The sequence below is a fragment of the Scyliorhinus canicula genome, chromosome 9 (genome assembly GCF_902713615.1).
Source record: "Scyliorhinus canicula chromosome 9, sScyCan1.1, whole genome shotgun sequence".
Lineage (NCBI taxonomy): Eukaryota > Metazoa > Chordata > Chondrichthyes > Carcharhiniformes > Scyliorhinidae > Scyliorhinus > Scyliorhinus canicula.
This window is the reverse complement of record NC_052154.1, coordinates 149,033,099-149,051,402: the sequence shown is the minus strand read 5'-3', so window position 1 is coordinate 149,051,402 and position 18,304 is coordinate 149,033,099. Positions and strand designations below refer to the sequence as shown.

The 18,304-nt window shown below is 50.3% G+C and overlaps 1 protein-coding gene across 1 annotated transcript in view; it reads left to right on the top strand.

Moving 5' to 3' along the window:
* The window catches only part of LOC119971009 (uncharacterized protein C11orf91 homolog), a 41,121-nt gene extending 29,383 nt beyond the window's left edge, over positions 1 to 11,738 (top strand). Inside the window, exon 2 of the mRNA XM_038806126.1 lies at positions 11,132 to 11,738. Coding sequence (XP_038662054.1) covers positions 11,132 to 11,232 — 101 coding nt within the window. The 3' untranslated portion in view covers positions 11,233 to 11,738. The remainder of the gene's footprint in view (positions 1 to 11,131) is intronic.
* Positions 11,739 to 18,304: the final 6,566 nt, after the last annotated feature.

Here is an 18,304-nt window from a genome sequence, read left to right as displayed (position 1 = left end):
CAACATGCCAGAGCGGTCAGCACCAATCAGCATTGAGTATTAGCTGGGGCCCGGCCTCTAAAACAGCTCATTGGCCGTCAGCTAAGTCCATCAAGAAATGTCATCACTGATGTCAGACCAAACAGCTCACCCTGCTGGAGTTTACTGTTTTAAAATTAAAGCTGCAGTTCATCTTTAAGGCATAGGTCCCATTAATTGTCCAGGTACAAAAATTGAAATAGCAGAATAACAGAAATTAAAAGGAAAAAAAACATAGGACAGATAGGGATTAATAGAAGGATCCTTACACTATGCACTTGACAGAACCAAACCTGTTGTACCATGTCTAATTCTTCATCAGACCCTTCTGCTGATATCTTACCAGCGGTCATCTTTATAGGTTTGTTTTGCTTCTTTCTACCTAAACCCTTGTGCAATAAATGAATCTGTTTCTTGCCGTTAAAATGCTGCCTTCCCCATGCTCGCCAATCCTTCTCTTCACCAGTACGCTGTCCCCCCAGTATTTGCATCTTGTCCTTTGTCTGCGTTTGCCCTGCTTTTTCGGCCTGCAATGTCTCTCAGCATAATATTTGTCATATCTAACATACATATGCTCCAGCTGATGTTTCACAACTTACGCATTTCAACACAAATCTATTGCTTTCTTTAAAATAAGTTTCTTGGCGTGACATTCTCCGATGTCACGCTGGTTGGGAGAATAGCGGGTCGCGCCAGTTTTTCACACGACGCCAGTCCGACGCGCTCCCGCTATTCTCCGAAACAGATAAATCTGTTCCGTCGTGTTCCGTGCGCAAAAACCCGGAGAATCGCCCGATGCACCCAAAATGGCGATTCTCCGGAACCCCCGTTGTTCTCCGGCCTGGATGGGCCCGAAGTCCCGACGGCCTGACCCCAGTTCACAGCGTCGCCGTCGACACCTGCTTTTTAAAGTCGCCAGCCAGTCGTGCTGGCTGACGGGGAGTGAGGAGGGGAGCGGACCGTCCCGGAGTCTTCGCAAACCGGGGAAGGCATCCCCGAGAACGCAGCGGCCAGTGGGGGGTGGGGAGAGAGCGAGTAGTGGGGGAGGTGTGAAGAGAGCGAATAGTGGGGGGGGGGGGGGGAGTAGTGGGAGGGGGTGAGAGAGCGAATAGTAGGGGGGGGGGGAGACCGAGTAGCGGGAGCGGGAGAGAGAGCGAATAGTGGGGGGGGGGGAGAGAGAGCGAGTAGTGGGGGGGGAGAGAGCGAGTAGTGGGGGGGGAGAGAGCGAGTAGTGGGAGGGGGGGAGAGAGCGAGTAGTGGGGGGGGGGGGAGACCGAGTAGCGGGAGTGGGAGAGAGAGCAAATAGTGGGGGGGGGGGGAGAGAGAGCGAGTAGTGGGGGGGGAGAGAGCGAGTAGTGGGAGGGGGGAGAGAGCGAGTAGTGGGGGGGGGGGAAAGAGCGAGTAGTGGGGGAGGTGGGAAGAGAGCGAATAGTGGGGGGGGGAGAGAGCGAGTAGTGGGAGGGGGTGAGAGAGCGAATAGTGGGGGGGGGGGGAGACCGAGTAGCGGGAGCGGGAGAGAGAGCGAATAGTGGGGGGGGGGGGAGAGAGAGCGAGTAGTGGGGGGGGAGAGAGCGAGTAGTGGGGGGGGAGAGAGCGAGTAGTGGGAGGGGGGAGAGAGCGAGTAGTGGGGGGGGGGGAGACCGAGTAGCGGGAGTGGGAGAGAGAGCGAATAGTGGGGGGGGGGAGAGAGAGCGAGTAGTGGGGGGGGAGAGAGCGAGTAGTGGGAGGGGGGAGAGAGCGAGTAGTGGGGGGGGGAAGAGCGAGTAGTGGGGGGGAGAGAGGGAGTAGTGGGAGGGGGGGAGAGGGAGTAGTGGGAGGGGGGAGAGAGCGAGTAGTGGGGGGGGGAAAAGAGCGAGTAGTGGGGGGGAGAGAGGGAGTAGTGGGAGGGGGGAGAGAGCGAGTAGTGGGGGGGGGAAGAGCGAGTAGTGGGGGGGAGAGAGGGAGTAGTGGGAGGGGGGGAGAGGGAGTAGTGGGGGGGGAGAGGGAGTGAGTGGGGTGGGTCGTCCACCCCCGGATGCAACATGTCAGCCGCCCTGCCATGGCAGGATGGTGACGAGGACACGGCCGCTGGTTCCCCTGTGGCTGATGGGCACAGCCCACTGATGCACCGGTGAGGAGGACGTTCTTAACTGGCTGTTGGACGCAGAAAGTGACCAGGGGTTAGGCTGGCCGCGTGTCAGCAGCGCGACCAGGCCACCGGGACACACAGGTATCCCGTGGCAGGCGGCTGCCGAGATGTCGAATAACCTCCGTCTAACATGTCGTTTCTCTGCCCCCCACCACCCTTCTGTAGGAGAGCAAAATGTATTCGAACAGAACGGCGATGTTCAGCGCAGTGGTTGGGGCCGCTGCACTGCAGTTGGACATCCAGCAGCGTCCACAGCGACATCCCATAGTGGATGCAGGGGCAGCTGCAGCAGCAGAGGGAATGGCTGCGGAGTGGCCCGTCGTCACCGTACAGGCCGCAGGCGGTCATGGCCAGTATGTTCAGGGGGATGCCATGGGGATCATTGAGCCCCAAGCACTGAGGACGGCACAGGATGCGGGCACTGATGTCGAGCAGCATGGGGGGGCGGGGGGGGTGGGGGGGGGGAGGAGGATGGCAGAGCCAGGGCGCCAGAGGCGACAATCGAGGCCTAGGGTGTACCGTTCCCGGATCTCTTTCGAGACACTGCTGGACATCACCTGCAGGAGGAGACTCCGGTTCAGCAGAGAGACGGTCGCACATATCTGCCACCTCGTGGCGCCCCTCCCCCCACGTGGAACGGGAGGAGGACACGCGATCCCGGTTGCTGTCAAGGTGACGGTGGCACTTAACCTTTATGCTGCCGGCTCCTTCCAGTCTCCGAGTGGGGACCTGTCCGGGATATCGCAGGCATCGGTGCACAGGTGCATCCGGGATGTGACCGACGCCCTGTTTGTCATCGCCGACCGCTACATCACCTTTCCCGAGGACAGAGCAAATCAAGAAGCACGAGCCCCTGCATTTGCCAACGTGGCCGGGATACCGATAGTCCAGGGAGTGATTGATGGTGTTCACGTCCCAATGCACCCGCCTGCAGGCAACAGGGAAGTGTTCAAAAACAGGAAGGGGACATACTCCATGAACATCCAGGTGGTATGTGACCCCCACATGAAGATCATGCACGTGTGCGCAAGGTTCCCTGGGAGTGTGCATGAAGCGTACTTCTTGCGCAGTCATTCATCCCTGCTATGTTTGAGGGACGGCCCCCCCCGGCTGAGGGGCTGGTTGCTGGGCGACAGGGGTTATCCACTGACGTCTTGGCTGATGACCATACGGAGGCCTCGGACCAACGCGGAGACCCCTTTACAATGAGGCCCATGCAGCAACCAGGGGTGTGGTGGAGCGCTGCTTTGGTCTTCTGAAAATGAGATTCAGGTGCCTGGACCGCTCCGGAGGGGCCCTGCAGTACCAGCCCGAGAGGGTCGCTCGCATTGTTGTGGTCTGCCGTGCGCTGCACAACATTGCAATGCAGAGGGGAGATGCCCAGGTGGAGGAGTCGGAGGGAGAAGTCACTGGCAATGGTGCCAACACGGAGGAGGAGGAGGAGGAGGTGGATGAGGTTGGCGGTGAGTCGGGCGCAGCACACAGACACGACCCGGGTGCTGGTAATGCCCAGGAGGCTGCACGACGGCACCGGCGAGGACAGCGTTGGTGGCTGCAAGATTCACGCGTCGCGTGCGACGGCATCGCTGAACACTACCACTACCACTTGCATCGCCAGTCGTGCAGACGGACAGCACACGACTCCCACCACCACCACCCGCCCCTGCACCCCCACTCCGTGTACACTGCTGCACTTCGAGATCACCCTTACCACTGCGGCAAAACGGTATGGCACGACATTGATGGCTGTGTCAGCGGGTGTGGTCAGTGCCATGTTGAATGATGACAGCCCGCTCTGCGATGAGCTGTGAGCTCAGAATCGTTAGACAAAGTCTGACTCATGGCAATCGCTGAACCATCCATCTCGGTGGTCGCTGAGTTTGTCAGGGACACTCCATCACGTGTCCGCATGGGGTAGCTGGCGTCGGAGTGCCAAGGACTACGGTGTCCAACTGTGGGGGGGGGGGGGGGGGGGGAGGGACTGCCCACCCGGCACCGAAGCTTCACCGTTCTTCTACCCCAGCGACACAGTCACCATCACGATCCCCATGGCAACGGAAAAATCACTGTCTTACAAGTTAGGTGCAACAGTGAGTTTAATGGTAAATTTTAAGTACAGATGCCCTAGCCCCTACAACTAAACTGTGCCCTTCACCCGTGCCAACTTACTATGTGTCCCTCTTCATTGCCTTATTGGCCCTACCACTACATCTAAGTGAATCCCCAGATGGTACAGCAGGAGAGGAGGCGGACTGCTGAGAATCACGCCCTGCGACATGTCTCCCCATCGGCACTCGTTTCCTGGGGCAACCCGGCCTTGATGGGCCAGGCTGCTCCGCGGGCATTTCGGATGACGTGGTGCCACCCTGCTCTGCCTGCTGCCCACCCGATGCACCAGGGATGGGACGGGGGGAGGCCGTGCGTTCAGGGACGTCCCGTGATGGAGTTAATGGGACGGGCCCTGGAACCTCCTCCTCCCTCGGGGAGCCCGGTGGCCCCAGGGCCTCACTGTGGGACGGAGGTGCGAGCGAGGAGGTGCCCCATCGTCCCACCAACACCTGGCGCTGCCAGTCCTGGAGGCCTGCAACGGTATCGACCAGGGTCTGAACGTTAGCAGAGACGGAATCCAGGGAGTGAGACATTCCCGCCAGGGACTGTGCGACCTCAGCCTGTGAGTGCGCGACCCCATCCAGCATGTGCGTCAGGCGGTTGGTGCTCTCCGCGACTGCTGGGACTGTGCCATGGCGTGCTGGGACTGGGCCATCACCTGGTGAGACTGGGCCAGGGCCCGTAGCGCGCCGGCAATGTCAAGTTGGCTCTGGCGCATTGCTGCCTGTGAGAGGGCAGCCTCTCCTGGGCCATGGATGACGCATGCACATGAAGCCCAACGCCTTGCAGAAGCTGACCCATGGCCGATGCCGTTTCACCCATTGCCTCGACCGCGGACGCCACCCGTGCGGTGTCGGCCTGGGTGGCTGCCATAAGCAGCACCACTCCCGGCTCCTGGACGCGGTTTGACTCCTCTAACTACGTCTGCAGCTGCTGGAAGACGGCCCTCATCCCGTCATTGTGTCCCTGGGTTTCCAAATGCATCGGCAGTCCAGGTGGGTCGAGTAAATCAGGAACCCGGGAAACGTCCAGCCGCCAGCTGGATGCTGGGCCAGGGCTGCCCTCCGACCGTCCAGCCCCTCGGCTGCTCCGAACTCCATCTGCTGTACCGGCTCAGCTGTGTGGTGCACACCAGACCGTGACCCAGGAGCCTCATCACTTAATTGGCCAACCAAGGTGAATGTCTCTGGGATGGTGGATGGTGTGGGAGACAGCAGTGCCGCAAGCTCTAGGTCCTCGTCCGTCAGAAATTCAGGATGGTCCTGGTCCCAGTCATATCCCAACGCAGCCCATGTATGGTTCAGCGTCAGGTGAGTCCATTGACTGCTTCGCCGTCCTCTGTGCATCTGGGTCCACTGACCCCGTCCTGTCCTATCTCACGGCCCGACCTTCGGGCAACACACAGCCATGAAAGTCGTCACTGTCCGTCCTCTGTACGTCCTGCTCGAGAGTCCCGGATTTGGAGGATGGCACTCCTGGCGGACCTCCTGCCACCCTCTGGCGTGCGGCCCTGGGTGCAGTGGTCATCGCGGATGGTCGGCTGTGTGTGGCACAAGATGGCCCTGGACGTTCGTCAGCATGCCCTAGGGAACAGAATAATACGGGGTTAGTTAGACACGCTCAGCGGGACGTAGGATGGTCCAGTGGGTAGAGTGTGAGGGGACAGAGGATGGGGGGTCAAGTGGGTAGAGTGTGAGGGGACAGAGGATGGGGGGTCCAGTGGGTAGAGTGTGAGGGGACAGAGGATGGGGGGTCCAGTGGGTAGAGTGTGAAGGGACAGAGGATGGGGGGTCCAGTGGGTAGAGTGTGAGGGGACAGAGGATGGGCTGGGGGGGGAGGGGGGGGGGGGGTTGTCATGCAGGGTTGTCTCACTTGGTTCTGCACCTCCAACCTCGCATTGCGCGACCTCCCGGGTGGCAGATCCCCCAGCAAGGTCCAGTGACCTCTGCTCAAACACTGTCAGGGGGTGCATAATGGGTGAACGCACTCCGGTTCTGTTGCGCTCCCGGCTGTTGTGAACAGTCTTGTCCTGTTGGGGGGGCATAGATAGATCATCACAATTCGGCAGGTACCATCAGGGCGTTCAGATATTAGCACAGGTTGGGGGGAAAGTTGCAGCTACACCATGGCATCTCTTCAGGGGATCGCAGCGCTCATGTGGGTCTGTGACAACTTTGTTAACCACCCTCCACTCACTCTCGCCCCCCCCCTCCCCCTCCCCCTTGTGCCCGGTGGGAAGGTGGGTGATGAGGGACATGGGGGGGGGGGGGGGATGGTTGTGACCCGGGGGCACCCTCTTGGCACTTACCCTGGCAGCCCTGGTGAGGTCGTGGAGCTTCTTGCGGCATTGCTCCCCAGACAGAGGGGTCTGCCCCACAGTACTGACTGCCGTGCCCATCTCACACCAGGCCCGTCGCACAATGCTGGCAGGGTGGCGATGCCTTCGTCTTGGGCAGATGATGCCCCTGCGCTGCTCCACCTCATCGAGGAGGGTCTCTAGGTCCGTATCACGGAACCTCGGGGCGGCCCTCTGTGGCTCCGACATTTCCTCCCCTCCTTTGTTATCGTACATCGCACCCTTTTACGACGTGGAGCGGCGTCATTCGGGCGTCGCGCGCTTCCGACGTCACCCCCCCCCCCCCCCCCGTGTTTCGCGCGGCCCCGATGCTAGCCCATTCCCAGGGCCAGAATAGATCGCGAACGGGTCGTTTCGCGTCGTCGTTGAACTTGACTGAGTTCACGACGGCTTTCCCGATGTGGCGCGGTATCGGAGAATCGTGCGCCTTATCTTTCAAGAGATTTGCTCTCAATGAGGGGTCTTTCACACCTAGGATCAATCCATCTTTAATCAGATCATCTCTTAGCGTCCAAATTCTCATGCTTCTGCAAGCTGTATTACAGCAGTCCATTACTGTTTAATGGTTTATTGTGCACCTTGTGCTCTAGTGTTGAATATGTAGTGTTCATGGATAACATTCACTCGGGGTTCAAAGCATTAGTTCAAGGCTTTCAAAATCTCTCTTTACTTTGTTCATCGGTTAGATTTAAACTGGTCGACACATTGTAGAAGTCCCTCTCAAACAGTGTTAGGAGTGTTGGTACCCTCATCAGTTCAGGCTTGTTAATTAAGTCTGTTGCAATCTCATAGTTTTGCAACTATAACTGGAAATACTGCCAATTCTGCCAAGTTTTACCTTTTGATTTTACTGGAGATGGGATTGGAAAATTTACTGCAGCCAATTTACTCCCACAGTAATGTATTTGCGGCCTTTGTATGCTTTTCCTTTGTCCTTTTTCAGCAGCTTTTTTGTGCAGATTTCAACCTTTCTACTTGCCTGGGTTCTCAATGCCTTCCCTGCAGCAGGTGCAAAATTTCAAATCTCTATTTTAGCTCCACTTCTGATACCATGGCCTGAATTTGATGCCTGTCGGGCGTGCAAAGTCAGTGGGGCCGGAAGCAGATGTGATTTGGCTTCCAGTTGTGAACGTAGAAAGAATTCAATTTCATGCTGTCTGGCCAATTAACAGCAAGCCAGCAAGAAACACGGCCCCACATTGGAGAAGGGCTGCCAGGGAGGGCAATGAAGGAAGGCATTCTGCGCACCCACTTCTCGGACAAGTACCTACAAACTCTTGTGGACGCAGGGTGCCAAGTAGAACATTCTGATGCCATGGGATGGCAAGAAGAGGCAAACGAAGAAAGCCTGGGCATAGGTGACAGATCATGTCAGTGGACGTATGATGCACCTCGATTCAATGCTGCGAAAGCTTTAATGATCTTCTGTATTCAACAAGGGTGAATACAGATTTGGCATGGTACTGTATGGGGAAGTCTTGAAGGGTGGCTGTCCTTCATGATGCTCAGGGCTGTAAGATTCAGAGTAACAGAAGGCACATGTACCTGTGCCTGTTGAGACTGGGAGATCAGACCGACATATAAGGGTCAGAAGTGAACATATGACTGGAATTTCAATCTGGCAGCGATTCCTCTGTTTTTTATGCAGAGGGTATGTCTGACATTTGCTGCCTGAGTTGGTGCTGGAGGCAGAGACCATAAACTCTTTTTAAAAGTATCTTAAGTGCTGTAAGCTGTAGGACTATGGACCGGGTGTAGGAAGGTGGGATTAGAAAGGGCATCTGAGTGTCCTCAGGCTGGTATGGACAAGATGGGCTGAGTGGCCGCCTTCTGTGCTGTAACCTTTCTATGGTTCTATGGTGGGTGGGGGAGGGTGGGATGACATGAACCTGGTATGGTGTTGCAGGCAGAGGGTGGACTAATGAATGAACCTTTGTTCAAACAGACACCACAATGGTAAGAGCAGAAGAATGGGTGGTGGGGTGGTCAAACTGCTCACCTTGAGAAAATGTGAGATGGATGACCGAGAGCTCAGGTGCGAGCACACACCAAGGTCATCAGTTCGCAGAGAGGCAGGAGTCTCAGAGGGAGGCAAGAGTCCAGTGGACAGATGCGGGAGATGGAAAACAATATAGGCTTCTCTCATCTCAAAAGGTAAGTTTGAACCAAGGGTCCCCAGTGATCCAACAATGATTATGCCACCATACTGCTGTTGTCCATAGTCTAACTAGGTCCCCTTGGAAAGCATGCACTTTCCAAATATAATGATTGATGCCACATTGTCTTCCTCCCTCAAATATGCCATCCTCCAGAGGAACCTAGGGTCCCGAGGACCCTTCATTGATACCAGAGGAGGAGTCACATACAGATCCATCTGCATCGCACCCTCTCTATCTACCAGGAACCAGCTCAGATGCAAGCATTTTGGTGGGCTTTAGTTTGATGGTTGCATACTGTGGAGAGAGCATAGCACTCGCCCATGAGGGGTTAGTGAAGGCAGTAAGTGCCCATGGTGGTAACTATCAGCAGACTGCTGGACACCAGGAGAAGTTGGGTCCGAGGCAGATGATGAGCCTCTGGAACCGTGCATCATGCGACAGAAGCTGGGTGTCCACTGGGATGCATGGGAAAATCTGGCAGAGATTTCTGAGGGTTTGTGTGCCATGGTCTTTTTCACGCACGAGTCCATGAGGAGCTTGAGTATGGTGTTGACCCTGAACACCATGTATAATGGCGATTCTCATGGCGAGGCAGCTCCAGGAACAGGATCAGGGTTTCCTGGTATCACACTCGGACCTGCAATCCACACATTGGAAGTGTCCTCCTGAGGTCACTGCCAGTGTGAGAGAGATGGATGAAGCACCATGTTTCTCTGCTAGGTGCCCATCCATCAATGATGAGCAGGGAGATCTAGATGTGCTTCACCCTGTCGTATCAGTGGACTCCTTTCACGGCACTCCGAAGTAGGCCGGAAACTTCTTCGTCCTTCTAACAATGTCAGCATTCTGCCTCCAATGCCACTGCCAGCAAGAGGGGGGTGGGGGGGAGGCACTAAAGATGTAGCACTGGCAAGCCTATGTTTTATAATAATAATCTATATTGTCACAAGTAGGCTTACATTAAGTTACTGTGAAAAGCCCTCAGTCGCCACATTCCGGCGCCTGTTTGGGTACACAAAGGGAGAATTCAGAATGTCCAATTCACCTAACATGTCTTTCGGGACTTGATGAAGGAAACCGGAGTACCCGGAGGAAGCCCACGCAGACATGGGGAGAACGTGCAGACTCCGCACAGACAGTGACCCAAGCCGGGAATCGAACTTGCGACCCTGGCGTTCTGAAGCCATAGTGCTAACCACTATGCTATTGTGCTGCCTGGCACTGTGAGCACAGGATGGATTTATCATGGGTGGCATTGTTTCATTTCATCAGTGTTGTGTACTGATTGTGTGTGACAGAAGCAACCATATCATATTATGTTCCTTGTTTGCAACTCTGGTAAAGATATAAATCAAGATTTTGTTTCAATGCCCTGAGTGTTTTTCATGGTTTCCATTGGTCCAGGCCTCATTAGTGCCATATGATAGATGGCAGAGGTGAAAGGTGAATACTGGAGTGAAAATAATGCAGACAAAACTGAGAAAATCGGGAACAATTGGCAAAGAGAAGAACTTTGTCTGATCACATGTAAATATGAATAGGTGATAACAAGTCAAGAACTTGCATATGTGTCCTGTTATGTTTGATTAATGAATAACCAACGTAAGGTGGCCTAACTGTGTGTATGTGCCTGTGTAATGACTGGGTGTTATAATTAAGTAGACAAGTAGGGAACGTAATTGGTTAATTTTATATGCGTGGTTTGCCTTATAGAATTCGAGTCATTATCTTCAATTGGGTATCGATTACCTCAGAACAAAGTTTAATTCTAAATGGCTATATGCAAATGATCGGGGAGTTCTGTAACCACCTTGTGGAGATAGGCTATTCTGTTGCAGCTTGAATAAAGATCTTGAAGAGAACTCCATATTTTGTCTGGTCTCTTGTGGGGGAACTGGACAACAGAGTTGAAAGTTCACCTAACAACAAACTCTATTAGAGATTGTGATGCGATGTTGTGTTACCATCAGTAAAATGAAACCACATGCAAGGTATTTAATCGGAGGGAATGCAAGATAATTAACTTGTAGCTCATACACATTACCTCAGTTTTACAGTACAGAAATAGGCCTTTTAGGTCCTTGCTGGTGATTATGCGCCACGTAAGCCCGTTTAACTTCATCTCACTCTACCAACATATACTTTGATCCTTCTATTCCTTTCTAGCTTCTCCTCAAATGCACGTATATTATTTACCTTCACTGCCCCACATGGTAGCACATTCTCACCATTCACAAAAACCTATTACCACCATTTTGGTGTTGTTCTTTCTGTGGTGTGTTACTGCAAAGTACAATAGTGAAGACTTCACTTTGATGGTTAAGATTTTTAAATATAACAAACACGTTTGCTTCTCGACAGATAAATTTCTGAAGATGTTAAAGGATGAAAAGATGCAAGACATCAAGGCAGCAAAGGAGAAGAAGAAACAGATGATCAGGGAGAAAGCAAAGAAATGGTAGCTGTTCGTTTGTGTATTAACAAGGGAATGTAAACAGCCTGTGAGAGCAACTACCAAAGTACAATCAAAAATACTTACTGTCAGAGGCTGGCACACAAAGCACCAACTTGGTCTGAATTATTCATCGCGTTTTACTTTTCTGATTTGTAACTACGTACCTCACTTCAGTTTGAACTGTCAAATTCTCTTAACAAAAAACCTTTCAGGTGTGGCCATTCTGCCCAATAGCTCTACTATGCCACAGAGTGAGATTATTTACACATTATCTAAGCTGCTCTTTTTAACAAGAAGGATAATGTGCCTTGGTGCTAGCACTGCGGGAGTCTACCCGTCTCTTTCTTACAGCTGCAGGAAATGTTTTATCACAGTTGATGTGTGTTAAGGATAAAATATTGGGTGATCTGTCTCACCATCATCTTGTTCGTTGACATCCAGTCAGAGTAGCAATGCCAACTCTGGCTGGAAATGTTTCTAGAGGTTTCATTAGGTGGCCTTCGGCCTCCGACCACCTCCCCCCCCCCCCCCCCCCCACCCTCCCTCCCCACGCCCCGCCCTCCATCATCCCCACCCCAAACCCCCATCTCCAATATTATTCTTTTAAAAGTAAGAAAGGAAAATGTGTCAAAGAAAATGAAAAGAGAAAAACACAACTTTGTTATTAAATGCCCCTCTGATTTTCCTCTCGGGTTTTTACTAGTGTCCGGGAGGATAATCTTCAATTCCTGAAGACTCCAGGACAATCTAGAAGAGTTGGCTGCCCTAAGTATGGGGATAGTTATCCTGCAACAAGACGTGGGTTGGTTATGTGACAAACCTTGGGAGGCGGAGCCAAGCCATGGAAATTCCTCCAACTTCAGCAACCCCACCACCTCCCCATTATGTATTTTAAATTTCTCACCTCCCCTGTTCTCATCATAGACTATTTGATGACAAATGAATTGAAAACGCATATGAATAAGAAAAATTACAGTAAATATTTAAGTATAGATATTTTTAAGACAAACAATTATCAGTTGATATTTGATAGTTCTCCATTGACTGATGTTGCAAGGAACCATTCATGCTCTTTGCTGCATCATACTTTCACCTTGTCTTTTGTTAATCAAAACTGGATAGTTTTTAGATCCTTTAACTGCTCGATAATATATGAATTCTGTAATCCAACTTCTGTCATTCAAGAGTGATGTTATTTAAAAATCAAGCCACATTATCAATTTGTACCCACTTGTGCTACTTTTTACCAATACCTAAATACATTTTATGATGATGCATTTCCATAGATTTTGCTCAGGGATCCTGCTAAAAGATCCATCCTTCATCTTTATGGGGAAGCTTTAACAGTTGAGGCACTAATGAGGTCACAACTGTTTTCCCCTCCCAATTGCAAATGAGCCTACTAAGCAATCGAAACATCCTTAAAATCAAATTATTTAAATCCCTCACCAGTACCAGCAGTAACACACTCACAGAGATACAGTACAGCAAAGGTTTGATTTGACAGGTGTTTCACAGTATCACTGTGGGGTCTGCTTGATGGGACATGTCCAAAAATGTCCTGACTATGTCAGTTTGTAATGTGAGCACTTTCGACAATGATTAATATGCATCTCTGATGGCAACATTTGTCCAGAGAAGATGACTGCTAAATGCAACCATGCATGTCTGCACATTTCTGGAAGTTTGACAGATAAAGAAGATTTTTCCCAAAAGGCACACAATTATGAGAACTGGACAATTACTCACCTGATGCTGTTAACGATCTGGAAGTGGCTTGCTTCCAAAACTACTCTGTTTATCAAAAGTTAATTAATAAAAGACTATGGTGCACTTAGAGAGGCTGTGCGTTGTAAAAAGCATAATAAATGATGCAAGTCAATGATTAACTGAATGACTACATGTGATCTTTATAAGAGTCTATCTGAAGTTAAAAATGCTGGGTTTGCATTAGAAGTATTTAAATCTTTTTATTGGCAACTAAAAGTAAAAGGAGTGCGGCAACCTTGTTTATGGCATAAATAATTCTGGCATTAGATTTATGGAGAAGAATTATCAGCAGTTGATGTTATTAATACTGCTGGGGGAAAGGGGGATGTTTAGCAGTGATGTTATTGTTCACTTGGGATTGGAATATGCTGCAAAGGAATTAATTGGTAAGTGTTTCTGTAGAGGAGAGTTACTGGAGTAATAAACATTGAAATTGTATATCATTGGGGTATTTGATGTAGAAATTAACAATGTACAATATCAATGATTTTACAATTTGGGAACTTTTGTAGTTAATTTCTGAACAGCCCATAGACAAAATAGTATAAGCAATGTAAATACACTCGTAAATAAAAGTATATAAAAATTAGAGGTGTAGAACTATTTGACGTTTGTGCACTTAATTGTTACAAAGGTGTCCTGTATGTAATATTAATTTGATATCTCATTGGTTCTCACACATTATACCATTTTTCTAAAAAAAAAGGGTATTTTCCTGAACCAAAAACATGGGTCGGGATTTTCCTGCCCGCCGTAGCAGCCAGCGAAATGTCCATTGAATTCAGCAGGGCTGGAAGATCCTATTGGTGGGAGGGGCCACTAACTTTGAAAGGCTGCTAATTTGCACCCGTGAAGTCACATCTCACTTCATGGAAATACTGAGGGTATGAAGATTCCAAACCGGCAATGCACCCGTGGAGGTGTCAACAGCTCCTTCCTACCTCATCAAGATGGAGGTTGCATCATTCAGCAGTTAATGGCGGCAGCACTCCAACATAATTACTTCAACTAAAAGAGACAATGGCTCAGAGGCAAGTCCCAGACATGGGTAAACAGTTGCCTTCTGGAATTCACAGTCAGTAGTTCTGTGAACTGCTGTGATCAAACCAGCAAGGAGTCATGTGGCCCAGCCCTTTATTTTTGTGAGTGTGAATACTGGATTTGAACTTGAACAGAAGCAGAATGAGGCTGGTTACATCAGGGGTGAGTGCCTGCCAACCTCCCGAAACCCCTCTCAACTCTCTTAAGAAAGATTTGACCCATGTTTGTGGATTGAAAACCGGCCAGAAAGCCATCTTGCTGCAAACAGAGATTTTTAAATGAAGGCTCCAACCAAGCAACAGTGATTACAGAAGAAGGAGATTGACCAACCAATACTGCTTCAGTAAAGAACCAAGGCCTGGATTTTCAAGATGGCAAGCTTGACGGACCATCAATTCACACAAGTTGAGTTGTAGAAGAGAACAGTGGTTTTAATAAGCTAAGAAGTATGCCAGCCTGCTGCTGCTCCCACACTGAGAGCTGGCCACAGATCTGCCAATTATATACCTCCCCCGAGGGGCGGAGCCACAGGTGGAGCCAACAGAAGCATCAACACAACAGCAGTAAGTAACAGTGAATAAGAACAAGAGTGAACATATATATAGTGGTGGATAACAGTAGGACGAATAACGAATAACGGTAGGTATATATATAGTAGCAATACGTGGTTCACCACAAAGCTCTTGGTGACTGTCATCTGGGCAGTCAGCAGTGAACACATCCCCGCCAATTCTGACAGGCCTGCTGCCATTTCACGCTCTAATGAGCGTTAATTGGAGGAGGTAGCACTTGGAAGGAAGTCCTGCATTGGAGAGCTTTCAGCCAGTCAGATTGGCTGACAGCTCACCAGTCTATCCAGTGGCCATCCAGCGCCGTGACTGAGACCACATCCTCAGAACAGCAGTGCTGATAGGCACGTGGGGTCCTGGGGAAGAGAGGTTCGGGGATGCCCTGGGGGGTTGCATGGGCGGGGGGGGCAATCTCATTATTGTGGTGTAGGCCGGGATGGGGAGGGAGGGCCTGAGGTCTCCAGTCCATGAAGGAACCTTCCAATGGAGGCCTCCATCCCCCTACCTGCCTGAGATCGAGGGTGAGAACTTTTTCTGTTTCACACTCCTCAGTCAACAGCTGTCCTCCCATCCCAAGAATTGAGGCTGTATGGGAAAAGACCCTCAAATGACCATTAAGTGGCTACTTTAGGGTCCTGTTCACCCCACTGTAAAATCGTGTTATGCAATATCACGTTCTCCCCACCTGCCTTGGGAACTCGCCAGGGTTGGGGTGTGGTGTAAAATTCTGGCCCAAGTCTGGACAATCAGTGAACTTTATTGACTTTACTTCTTTACCTTTTTACTTGGCCATATTTAAACATCTAGTACCCTGTAAAATTTTATTTTGTCTACTTGGGAATGTGTGTGTTTTTTCATTAGTGGAAAAGGGATGTATTTATATATTTTCTTAACATTCTTAATATTTTACCTGAGTGGATTTTTGCATTAAAACTAACTCCGTATCTGTTTTCTTCAAGATTACCTGTCTGGGCTTACATCTGACAAAGCTGCACACTGTCAAGTGCATACTGAATTGACAATATGACATCCTTTTTAAATTCAAACTGTGTTGTAACCAACTCAGGAGTGGGAAAAGAGAGAGAAGTCAGTTCTCCACTCCTCATCTGGTTCGAACAATATATTTTTCCAAAATCCCGCATCTATGTCTATTTCTTTTCTATGGAACTTTACTTCCTGTTATGATACTTCTGTGCCATTTGTTCCAATTATAAATCCCAATGCCTCCATTTACAACTGCCTATGTAAACAAAGTAAGAAGTCTTACAACACCGGCTTAAAGTCCAACAGGTTTGTCGAATCACTAGCTTTCGGAGTGCAGCTCCTTCCTCAGGTGAACATGTAAAATGATACATTGAAATTCCACCCTCCCACCAAGAGGTGGAGCTAAAGTTCCTCATTTTGACTATCTTACAGAGAAACACGTTGGCTGCATTCAACTCTACTTTGAAGCTTTAAAAAAGGTGCAAGGATTTTCTTCAACGATGGTATAAATTCAAAATGTTAGATAAAAATAAGAACATAATGGATGACATTCCCCCATTTGGGAGACCCTCCTGCCGGACACGAATTGCTATTGATTTGTTACCACTGGGAGTCTAAAACAGGAAGCAATTCATTATTCCTCACTATGCAAATTTATGCATGGTGAGGAATAGGTAGGATTGTCAGGGTCATGCTGTTGGGTCACCATTTCAAGCGGATGGCCTGATAGCGATGTCACTGGCCACTCCCAGCCCTCCACCGCTCCACCCGCATTGTAAAGCAGCCCCCACCCCCAGGGGTTCCTGAACTAGGGTGATCCACGCATAGGGACCACTTTAATAAGAAGACCCCCCCACAGGGACCCCCTATCTAGAAGCAACCACCATAGGGACCTTTAAACTAGAGGGACCTCCCCTGCACAGAGATCCTCTTAATAGGGAGAACCCCACAGGAACTTCCTAACTAAAGGGATCTCCCATAGCACCCCCAGAAAAAAGACGTCTGTCTGGAAGCTAGACAGCAGTCCAATCAGGGGCAATGACAGAAATTACTGTTAACACTTACCTGACAGGTCGTGTATTGTTGGGGGGGGGGGGGGGCAGGGAGGGTGGCCTGTGTTTAAACTCCTCAGGTCCTGTCGCTGCAAAGCTGCAAGCTGTTCATTCATTTCTAGTAGTGGGCTGTGATTGACAGCTTCCACAAAACAGCTGCAACACTGATTCATTCATCTCCCTTTATGGGTGAGTGGCTCTACAAGTGCTGAAACCCCAATGTTTACGAACATCAACCACATATAAAAGAGATAAGTGCATTGCAATCACACACTTGAGTGATTGGAAAGCACTTAGTGATTGGAATGGATTGGAATGCACTAACCTCTCTTTAGGCCAGCAGCACAGTTCAATTGCCATACCAGCCTCCCCGAACAGGCGTCGGAATGTGGCGACTAGGGGCTTTTCACAGTAGCTTCATTTGAAGCCTACTTGTGACAATAAGCAATTTTCGTAGGGGCAGGTTTAGCACACTGGGCTAAATCACTGGCTTTTAAAGCAGACCAAGGCAGGCCAGCAGCACGGTTCAATTCCCGTACCAGCCTCCCCGAACAGGTGCCGGAATGTGGTGACTAGGGGCTTTTCACAGTAACTTCATTGAAGCCTACTCGTGACAATAAGCGATTTTCATTTTCATTTCATTAACATGGTGCCTTATACAACAGTCGAATGCAAAAAATGAACCTGTGCCCAAACCCAAACCGTCCCAGTATCTCAAAGAAATACTCCGGTTCTACCTGGTCGAACACTTTCTCTGCATCCACGGAGGTTATTACTTCCAGCTCGGAACCCAATGGGGGGAGACACCACCACATTCAATAGTCTCTTTTTATTGGCCAACAATTGTCGGCCCTTCACAAACCTGGTCTGATCCTCAACTACTACTCCTGACAAACATTCCTCCAAGCAAGGTGCCAGCACCTACCTTTGCCAATAGTTTTGCATCGGCAATCCATGGAGATAAGGGCCGATAAGACCCACACTCTTCTGGATCCTTATCCTTTTTCAGGATTAGAGAGATAGAAGCCTGTGCCAATGTGGTCGGCAACGTTACCTGGGACAACAAATCATTACATTTCTCCATTAGATGAGGCCCCAGTTCCGTAGAAAACATGTTATAAAATTCCACCGGGCATCCATCAGAGCCTTCCCAGACTGCATAGAGCAGATGAACCTCATGATTTCCTCCAGCCTGAGAGGAGCCTCCAGTCCTTACATTTACTCCTCCTTCACCACCGGGAAATCTAACCCATCCAAGAACAATTACCTTTCCTGGATCCAAACCCACTCCCCCCCCCCCCCCGCCCCGCCCCCATTCATACATTCCTATGACCACAGCTATCCTCTCACATACCCCCTTATCTGCCAACAATGCCACATCTAACCTCTATGGAGGTCGCTGGGCACAACCCCTCTCCAGAAACAAATCCACTTAGTGCGGTGCCATGTGAGAGTACCCTTTAAGAAATGGGTGTTTCAGAAATGTACCTTTAAGAAATGAAGCTGCTCATGTTACTGGAGTGATGTCAGAGTGTGGGTGGAGCTGAGCTCGACATCTGCTTTTTTAGTTTCAGTTTGAGAAGAGCTTGGGTGTGTCTGTGTTCTTTCAGTGTGCTGCACTGCCATTGATCTCTGCCACACGAAGACTATCTATGGATCATTT